This window comes from Cebus imitator, unplaced genomic scaffold (genome assembly GCF_001604975.1).
Source record: "Cebus imitator isolate Cc_AM_T3 unplaced genomic scaffold, Cebus_imitator-1.0 Scaffold190, whole genome shotgun sequence".
NCBI lineage: Eukaryota > Metazoa > Chordata > Mammalia > Primates > Cebidae > Cebus > Cebus imitator.
The window spans coordinates 1,099,239-1,109,855 of NW_016107505.1; the positions used below are offsets into that span (position 1 = coordinate 1,099,239).

Here is a 10,617-nt window from a genome sequence, read left to right on the forward strand (position 1 = left end):
GAAAATATATAATGTATGTCTATTTCCCTCTTCTTAATGGTCTCTTTGCTAACATGTATTCCAGCCAGTGATATAAAAGGATTCATTCGCTTTTTAATTCTTTGAGTGGTTACCTTAAGTATTTGGAAAAGACTTGTAAACATCTCTTCTCTTATGATCAAAAATGAATCTACTATTTCCTCCTTCAACCCAAATTTTCTGCTCTCCATTAGTATAATGTTTGTTTTTAATCTAGCTCATTTAAATCATTGTCTTATAGTGTATCTTTCATTTCTAGGATTGGTTTGGATAATGATGTTCATTTTTGTTGATGATTTGCTTCTCAAATTCAGTATGAATTCACGGCCAGTCATGATTCTTTGACTCCTCAAATTTAGTCTTGGGTTTTAAATGTTGGTTTATCTCAGATTGAGTGAAATATATTTTCAGGTAGGAAAGAACTTTCTATACTTGAAAGTGTTTATGCAGTATTTTCTAAGCCTTTGCTTGTGTGAGATTATTTCTTAATCTGCTTTCAGCCATGAGCAGTAACTTGTCTTAGCATAAAGTTCACGGACCCCATCTGTCTTAGTCTGTTTTCTGTTGCTTATAACAGAATACCTGTAACTGCATGACTAATAAAGAAAAGGTGGAGGGCCTGCATCTGGTGAGAGCCTTAGTGCTGGTGGGGACTCTCTGCAGGGTCACTAATGAGTCACTGAGCATGCCATATACTGGCTCAGCTCTCTTTCCGTCTTCTTATAAGGCCGCCCATCCCACTCCTATGACAACCCATTGATCTAATAGTCCATGAATTTTACTCTTTGCTCAAGGACTCTTACGTGCCAGCATTGTATTTATGAGACGCAGCACCTCTCTGAGGCCACTTATTTGTAGATGTGCCTCCCCAACTGTTCAGTGAGTTCTGTATGGGAGGGCAAAGTGACTTACTCATAGAAGAATTCGAGCTGGGTATGGTGGCATGTACCTGCAGTGCCAGCTACTAGGGAGGCTAAGGTAGGAAGATGGCTTGAAACAAAGAATTTGAGGCTACAGTGAGCCATGGTCACACCACTGCACTCTAGCTTGGGCAACAGAATGAGACTCAGTCTCCAAAATTTTTTTTTAAAGATCCAAACACCTGGCCCATTAGGACAATAAAACCATGCTATTTGAATAAATGTATTTGTCTCCTCCCTCAGTACCCTGCCCAGTCAATCCAGGAAGGCAAGGATGGTATGTGTTGCTCACTCATGTGTCAAAAATGTCCACTAGGTGGAATGAAATATCTTTTGAATAAATCAAGATAAGTATGCACAAGCCATTTTCAAAACATATACTCGACTCATAAATTCTTAGAGTGAGGAATTTCATAGCCTGCTCTGAAATCACCCAAAGGACACAAGCTGATGGGACTGTAGGTGCATAGAACAGAGTTGGGACAACATCATGCATTCTTGTCATAGTGTGATCTCTTGGCTATAAGCCGTCACACCAGCTGAGCTCTGAGATGAGTCGTGATGACTTCTCTGCCATCTGTTTCTGTGTCACAGGCTGGAAAACTGCCTGTTCACCTCTAGCTGCTACCAGGCCATGGCTTCCATGCTCCGTGAAAACCAACATCTGAGACATCTGGACTTGAGTAAGAATGCGATCAGAGTCCATGGCATTCTGACCTTGTGCGATGCCCTCCCAAGCCAAAAGAAGAGAGAGATCATCTTGTAAGTCTCCACGAGGTTTCCTGTGCAAAAACAGTCACCCAAGAAGAGCTCCTTGTAAAGAGTGAGATGCTGGGTTGGGTGCGGTGGCTCACGCCTGCAATCCCAGCACTTGGAAAGACTGAGATGGGTGGATCACTTGAGTCTGGAGTTCAGACCAGCCTGGGCAGCATGGCAAAACCTTGTCTTATACGAAAAAATACAAAAATTAGCTAGGCATGGTGGAACATGCCTATAGTCCCAGATATTCAAGAGGCTGAGGTGAGAGGATCACTTGGGCCCAGGAGGTTGAGGCTGCAGACTGCACTCCAGGCTGAGTAACAGAGTGAGAACTTGTCTCTAAAAATAGAAAGTGAGATGGTGGACCTGAAATGCTACACTTGAGGTGTTGCTACCATTCCACTTTTGCTTCCCGGGGATTTATTGTTCCTCAGAGTAGCCATTCAAACCCCCAACTCCTACTTTTACTTAAAGGAGCCATTGACCGGGATTCTGATATTTCTTCTTTTCTTCATCTTCCCTTTTCTTCGTTTCTTCACCTTTTCTTCTTAAACGACTGAGTTTGTTACTGCCACTTACCAGTTATGTAGCTGTGAACAAGTTAGCTTATCTTTCTGAGCCTCGATTTGCTCATCTATAAAATTGGGATGGCATCTTCCCCATGGAGATTTTATGATGGCTGAAAGAAAAGTCACACACGGCACTTAGCACAGTGCCCAACACATGTTCTCAACCAGTGCTGGGTTCTGGGTGAAGGATATAATTTTTCCTGGTGTATTAGCCATCTATTTCTATGCAATGAATTACTTCATTGCTTAATAACTTAAAGCAATATAAAGGTGTATTGTCTTACACAATTTCTGAGGGTCAGAGATACAAAAGTGACATCTCTGGGTGGTTCTACCTTGTGGTCTCTCACAAGGTCTCAGTTGAGCCACTGGCTGGGGTTTGATGAGGGCTGTTGAATCTGCTTCCAGGCTTACTTGTGTGGCTGTGGGCAGGGGCCTCCGTTGTTCTCCAGGGGGTTGCTCATGATATTCCAGCCGGCTTCCTCCAGAACCAGAAGCTGAGAGAGGCAGAGGCAGAAGGAGACGGTGGCCAAGAGAGATGATTGACAGCCCAAAACAGAGCCACAGTCTTTTATTACTTAACCATGAAAGTGACATCCATTGCTTTTGCCTTGTTCTATTGGCCACACAGTCCAGCCCTGGTCCAGTGAGAAAGGGAGCCATACAAGGGTGTGATTAGCAGGAGGACGGATCATTGAGGCTGACTTGGTTGAACCCCAGGCACTTTGAATTCATTCCTGAGCTCCTTAGAGCACCCCTATTTATCTTGACCTACTGCAGGGGGCCAGGGTGGCCTCCTAGGTGGTAAATTTGTGTTCTAGAGGTTTTGCGTATTTTTGGGGGGGGCTCCAAAAGAAAACCAAATGTAAGAAAACGAAACCTTGTTTTTATCCTTCCCAGGGAGAAGAAAGACAGTAACGAAGTGGATATGCTGGCAAGACTGGAGGGCCCTACCGTGAAAGGAGACTTCCTGAAGATAGTACAGGACTGGCATTCTTAGTGCTACGATGAAGCAATAGAAACGAATCCATCTGGACCCTCTGGTGCTGGATCTGGTGGCCCTCTGGATATGTTGTTTTTCCTAGGGAGAAATTGAGAAATGGTTGCCTGTTTTGTGGACTGTCCTGAGTCTGGAATGGCTCCATTAGTTCTGGGAACTGGTGTAGGCCATGACCTCCAAATAGCTCCCTCAACGTATGGAGTGTCAAGTGTTAACACACAAATTAGTCACTGCATTGGGGGCACCAAGGTAAGGCGAGTTTCAACCCACATCTACTCCTGGCTGCCAGAACGTCTTTGACTATGTGATGTAAACATCTCCTCTTGGAGATATGTCTTCATATCTTCAAGAATATTAAAAAAATTTTTAATTAACATATGCATATATGCAATTTGAAATTTTTTGGAGTGTTATTTATTTACCAGTGGGCTGGTCCATCAACTGTTAAGGAAGAAACCTGTTCCTTAACGTGTCTGGGGAAAGTATACACAAGGAATGTCTAAGGAAGATAATACATAAGTACTGAAAGAAGGAAATCACCTCATGTTTAAGGAGTTCTAAAAATGAAGTGTAACTCTTAATTTTTTAAGGTCCTAACTAATTACTACATTTTCTTTTTCTTTTTGAGACGGAGTCTTGCTCTGTCACCCAGGCTGGAGTGCAGTGGCACGATCTCAGCTCACTGCAGCCTCTGCCCTCTGCCACCCGGGTTCAAGCAATTCTCCTGTCTCAGCCTCCTGAGTAGCTGGGACTACAGGTGCCCACCACTACGTTTGGCTAATTTTTTAAATATTTTTTGTAGAGACAGGGTTTCACCACATTGGCCAGGCTAGTCTCAAACTCCTGACCTTGTGATCTGCCCACCTCAGCCTCCCAAAGTGTTGGGATTACAGGTGTGAGCCATCACACCCAGCCACTAACTGGTACATTCTTAAATTAGTTATGGCAGCATTTATAACTCAAAGATCTAGAAAGCAATCACAGTGGGTTTTTGTTTTTTTTTTTTTCCTTCTGAAACATCCATCTTTGTACAGTGTAGCAATCAGGTATCATCCAGGTTGGTTTCTCAATTCAGAAGCAATTTCATTTCAAAAGCCAGAGCATTTGGGATCCTCAACCCCACCCTAGCAATCCAACTGCTAGGTATGTATCCCGAAGAAATCAGTAAATCAAAGAGATACCTGCACTCCCATGTTTACTACAGCACTATTCACAATAGCCAAGATTTGCAAGCAACCTAACTGTCCACCAACAGATGAATGGATAGAGAAAACATGGTGCTTATACCCAGTGGAGTACTATACAGCCATGAAAAAGAAACTTACATCTAGAAGCCATGGTATCATAGAAACAGCACACTGGTGCTCAGGTATTGTTTTCTAAGTACCATATTCTTCATTAAAGGGACTCAGAATCTTCAGAGAAAGAGCTGACACCACAGTTGGTGCTGGGAATGTATAGAATGGGCCTGGAACATCTTGTGCCAGAAAGTGAAGTGGGAAATCAGAGACTTGGAGGCACTGATGGGGAAGCAGGAGGATTTTATTTAATGTGATCTCTGTGATACAGGACGAAGCAGGAAATGACTTTACGGACCAAGAACAAACAGCAGCTAACCTGTGACATGCCTTGTGGTGTGCTTGACATTCTAAAAATAGCATCTTGAGAAACACATTTTACATTCTTCAGGCTTTATCTGCCCTATGACCTTGCAGGTGGGCAAGTTAGGTGCAGAATAGACAGGACATTCTGAGAGAATTCACAGCATGCTTTCATAAGGATGAGACAGCAAAGGCTGGCGCTCAGGGGACTCCCTTTATGGAAGTTTTACACGATTCTTCCTAAGGAGGTGGAAAGAGGCGTTCCTAGTCACCATGTTCTGGGCGCTCCTCTGGGCGCAAATGCGCAGCAGCTGTAATACTTGTTCATACGTCACATTTCATTAGCATCTTAAATCTCCACCCAGAGGTGTAATTTTTACTATTATAATGAGCAAAAGCTCAGTTTGAGGACAGGTAAAGTCAAAATGAAGGAAATTAAATAACAGCAATAGTAGTAAAAGAAAACCTTATAATTCGTAGTTGCTATACAATAAATTTTGCTGTGTTGTGTGCCGTTTAATATAATACACCCCCAGCTCTGTTTAAGGTAAAATAACTGCCTTCCTGCAAACTACTGGACCTTATTTACCCTCCCCACATTCTTAGCAAAGTTCTCAAGCATCTAAAAATTCCTGGTTTTCTTGCTAACCAGCTGCAAGGTCACAAAGCAAATACACTCAAAACTGCAAAATGTGTTTCTCAAATGTTACTTTTCCAATGTAAAGTACGTCACAAAATATGTCACCGGTTAATTAACTGCTCTTTGTTCTGGCTTCTGTAAACCTGCTTTCTGCTTCGTCAGCCTGTACCACCCAGGTGTATAAAAGGCACCCATTTTGTTTGTCCTTTGCCCAGAATTAAAAAGCAATTCCGCCAAGCCCGTAATTACATTAAATAAAATCCTCCTTCGACCCTACCGGCTTCTCCAAATCTCTGATTTCCCGCTACAAAGGTTCGAACGCTCTCTACAGGGGAAAGTTCCTCATGAAGATAGCTTTGCTTCACTGAGCTGAGCTGCAATGCAAGTACTGAGGCTTACTAAGTTGATGGGGTGGTTGCCTTAGCTGTCACATCCCAAGGACATGTTTAATTCCTTCACTACCTACCCTGCCCCAGTAACAAATAATAATCTAATAAATGAAAAATCTGGCTGGGCACGGTGGCTCACGCCTGTAATCCATGCACTTTGGGAGGCTGAGGCAGGCAGATTACCTGAGGTCAGGAGTTCGAGACCAGCCTGGCCAAGACAGTGAAACCCCGTCTCTACTAAAAACACAAAAATTGGCCAGGCATGGTGGTGCACACGTGTAATCCCAGCTACTCAGGAGGCTGAAGCAGGAGAATCGCTTGAACCGGGAAGGTGGAGGTTGCAGTGCACCGAGATCACGACACTGCACTCCAGCCTGGGTGACAAGAGCGAAATTTCATCTCAAAAAAAAAAAAAGAAAAATCCATGAGTCATAATGATATAAATAATGTATCTATTTAATTGTAGCTAAAATAGAGAAAAGGGTAAAATGCTCCCTTACGGTAGATTACCAAGCACACAGTTTAAAAGTGAGCAAATAAATGAAATGTGGCATTGGAGAAACCATCAGCAGGTGCTGAAACCAGTAGATGAGGCCGATGTACCCTCGTGAGTCTTTAAGGTTCTCCGCAGACGCTACGCGTGAATCACAACGTGAGAGTGGGGGAAACAGGGCAAATGGTGCCTTAGCCAAGAGCTCAAAGTTGACATCACGGATAATAAGACCAGTGGATGAGAGGATGTGCCTGCAGACGGCCGGTGCTGAGATCCATGCAGGAAGAAAGCGGCCCAGGTGCCACAGCAGAGACTGAAGGTACAACCTGTCCCCGCGTAACAAATGACTGATTGCTTAGTTATAGAAATGACGCCACATAGATGTTAGATTCGATCACATAATCAGTTCCATAATCAATCTTATTTATTACCTCATTCTCTATTAATCTTTGCTTTAGTGTAGAAACATTTTAGTCTTATAGACATAATCGGGTGAAATGTAATTCGGAACTGAAGGGACATTGTGAGAAGTCATCAGGAGGCGAGGGTGAGAGCCTTGCGCCAGCGTCTGGGAAGGCGCCCATTACTTAGCAGGCCGTGAGGGGGCATTTCCTGCTCACTGGGGAGTTCAGAGAAAACTGCCCTGCGGCTGTCGAGGAAGGTCTGACACGGGCCAGGCCGGCCCGCAGACATCCAGGGGTTTAAACACCTCTCTGTGGTGCTGTGCTCCGACGGTCACCATCCTCGTCCACTTTCCTGTTCCACTTTCCCACGCAATGCTCCCTTGTAAATTCTTAGAAGCTGTGAGAAGTAGGAATAGAGGAATCCTAAAAGCCTTTGATCTCTCTGATAAGTGCAGAGAAAGATACTGACGCATGTGCCTCCCCTCCTTGAAAGGGCCACCTGAGAGAGAGGGGCCCTCTGTGTTGTACCCACGTGGCCCCCTGAACTATGCCCATGTGGCCTCCCCGTATTGTAAGAATGTGATTTGCTTGACCCCTACCAATCACGTCAGATGAGTCACTCACCAACCGTGCCGCCTACCCTGTATACAATCAACATCAGTGTGTGCAGGCGTTCGGGGTCACTGCTGGATTCCGCCTCCTTGGTAGCAGTGGTCCCCCGAGCCCAGCTGAAGTCTTCTCGTATCTCTGTGTCCTTGTTTCTTTTCTTTTCTACGATCTATCATCTGCGCAAACAAAAGAACACCCACGACACACTGCTGGGCTGGACCCTGCAGATCAACACAACGGGGCCTCAGTAACACAAAAGAACTAGAACACAAGGGACGTTGGCAGGAGCCATTTCAGATGCAGGAAGACCAACCCAGTAGAGGCAAAAAAAAAAAAAAAAAAAAAGTTGGCCAGGCCGGTGGCTCACAGTTGTAATCCGTGCACTTTGGGAGGTCAAGGCGGGCAGATCACCTGAGGTCAGGGGTAGTTTGAGACCAGCCTGACCAACACAGTGAAACCCTGCCTCTACTAAAAATACAAAAGTTAGCCGGGCATGGTGGCGTGCACCTGTCATCCCAGCTACTCGGGAGGCAGTGGCAGGAGAATCACTTGAACCCGGGAGGCAGAGGTGGCGGTGAGCCGAGCTCATGCCAAGCACTCCAGCCTGGTGGCAGGGCAAAACTAAAAAAAAAAAAAAAAGTTGATAAAATTTAACATCAACTCACGATTAAAAAAAAAAAAAAACACCCTAGCTGTCTTAACGAATAACCATAAACAGCAGCTGAAATCACACTCATTTTCTACCCCACAGTTCTGTGGGGCTGAAGTCCAGCTGCAGTGCAGCTCCCCCTGGGCCTCTGCTGAGAGTTCATCAGAACCTAGTCATCAGGCAGCCCTGGGGAAGAAGCCGTTAGTACAAGGAGCCACACACAGGTGATTACATACTGCATGATTCTGTCTCCATGAAATTCTAGAAAAGATAAAACTACAGTGCTCGAAGTCAGGTCAGTGGTTGGTTGCCAGAGGCCAAGAGTTTTAGGTAGATGACTGAGTGCAAAGGGTCACAAAAAACCTCTTTGGGGTTTTTTGTTAATAACTCTTGCTTTCCTTTGCTCTATGTGCTCTCACCAATTTCTCTATACATGACCCCATCCTGCAGAAGCAAGTTTGCTTTGCTGAAAAGTCCTTTGTCTAAGTGCTCATTTTTCCTTACAGCTCCAAGCTTTATTTCTAACACTATTCATGAAGTTTGTGTATTTCTCCATTTATTAGGCATTCCTTAATTTTTTTCTTTTGAGACAGGTTCTCTGTCACACTGTGTCTCTCTTACTCTCTCACACACACACTCCCTCTCTCTCACATACGCTCTGTGTCTCTCTCACGTGCTCACACACATACCCTCACACACACACAATCTCACACACACAGTCTCTCACACACACTCTCTGTCTCAGACATACACACAAACTGTGTCTCTCTCACATACTCTGTCTGTCTCACACACACTCTGTGTCTCTTACGCAGACACTGCCTCACACACACACTCTGTCTCTCACACACTCACACACTCACATACACTAATTACCGCAGGACAGCCAGGTGAATGCGGTAAGCATCTAGGCGCCCTGAGCACAGGTCTTCGGGGAAGGGCAGCATCTCCGAAGCAGCAGCACCTGTATAAGTGGTCATGCAGGTGCAGAGAGCACCTGATCCCGGGGCTGGTCGTTGAGAGCCAGGTGCAGCCAATGGACAGCGCTCCCCGAGAGCTACGGCCACGGGGCGTGGGGCTGGGCGTGGCCTTCTTTTTTCTGTGGCTGCCCATGGGCCCCAAGCAGGGTCTGATCTTGGAGGTGAGGAGTAAAGCTGGTGAGTATTCCTCCCATCCTGCTCCCTGGTCTTTCTGCTTTTTTTCTCCACTGCTGCTCAGCACTTGGCTACTGGGCTTGCTAGGTTCCCCCACCCTCTCCCTTTTGGCTGCTCAAAGCCAGGGACCAAAAGATTCCTCTGAAGAACAAAGTCCCATTACCCCATTTTGCTGGAAAGATCTTTCTCTAAAATCTCATATACATTTGGGGTATTTAGGTAAGTTTCTCTCTCTTTCCAGACATTCTAAAATACAGTACAGAGGGCCGGGCACGGTGGCTCATGCCTGTAATTCCAGCACTTTGGGAGGCCGAGGCATGCAGATCACCTGAGGTCGGGAGTTTGAGACCATCCTGGCCAACATGGTGAAACCTTGTCTCTAACAAAAATACAAAACTTAGTCGGGCGTGGTGGCAGGTGTCTGTAGTCCCAGCGACTCAGGAGGCTGAAGTAGGAGAATCGCTTGAGCCTAGGAGGGGTAGGTTGCAGTAAGCCAAGATTGCACCGCTGCACTCCAGCCTGGGTGACAGTGAGACTTTGTCTCAAATTTAAAAAATTTAAAAGTAAATAAATACAGTACAGAGTAGGGGGTACTGCGACTTGAATGTCAGGGTTAGCTAACATCTGGTCCACGTTTGGCAGGAGTCCAGGGCGGGGGGGAGGGGTGGGGTGTCACAGTGCTAATTGTGCTAATATGTTAACCGTAACCTGGTTATTAAAATGTCATAAATTTCAGACTGCTGTTTGTTCTGTTTACCAAGAAAAAAAGCTGAGCCTCAGATAAACGGCTTGCCTAGGGTAGAAAGTGGCAAGTCAATATTCAAAGCTGGGTCTGAGGCTTCAAGCCCTATAATCTTAACTGCTTCTTTCTCATCATTCAGGACACCTGTGTAGAAGGGCGTTGTGGGCGAGGCGAGGTCTGTAGAAAAAGCATAGAGACGAAGTGCAAACTTAGGTAAGTCACTTCTCCTCAGAAAATCGCCTCAACCACCAGCCTGCCTTTACCTCGCTCCAGCTGCAGTCCTGCCTGGACTCGGGTAATTCGCCCCAACTCCTCCTCACCCACCAACCCCACAGGAGAAAGTGACCGTGCCTATCCCCAATTCGTCCTTATGCCTGAGCTGTAGTCCACCCAGTCACCTTTCTTTGGGGTTGATTGATGAGTATCCACTCTGTGACGACTGGGAAATACAGGGCATTATAATCACGTATGCATTAAAGCACCTTCCCATAAGACTGAGAAACCGAGTCAGCATCACAGAACCTCAGCTTTGAACTCTGGAGTGAGGAGGGTGATGCTCTTTGTAAATCAATATGCTATGTGAGGCCGGGCATGGTGGCTCACACCTGTAATCCAGCGCTTTGGGAGGTCAAGGCGGGTGGATTACCTGAGGTCAGGAGTTCGAGATCAG

General features: G+C 45.5%; 1 protein-coding gene across 1 annotated transcript in view; it reads left to right on the top strand.

Moving 5' to 3' along the window:
* NLRP8 (NLR family pyrin domain containing 8) overlaps positions 1-10,332 on the top strand; it is a 41,195-nt gene extending 30,863 nt beyond the window's left edge. Inside the window, exons 9-10 of the mRNA XM_017546518.2 lie at positions 1,533-1,700; positions 10,221-10,332. Of these exons, the coding sequence (XP_017402007.2) occupies positions 1,533-1,700; positions 10,221-10,332 (280 nt within the window). The remainder of the gene's footprint in view (positions 1-1,532; positions 1,701-10,220) is intronic.
* Positions 10,333-10,617: the final 285 nt, after the last annotated feature.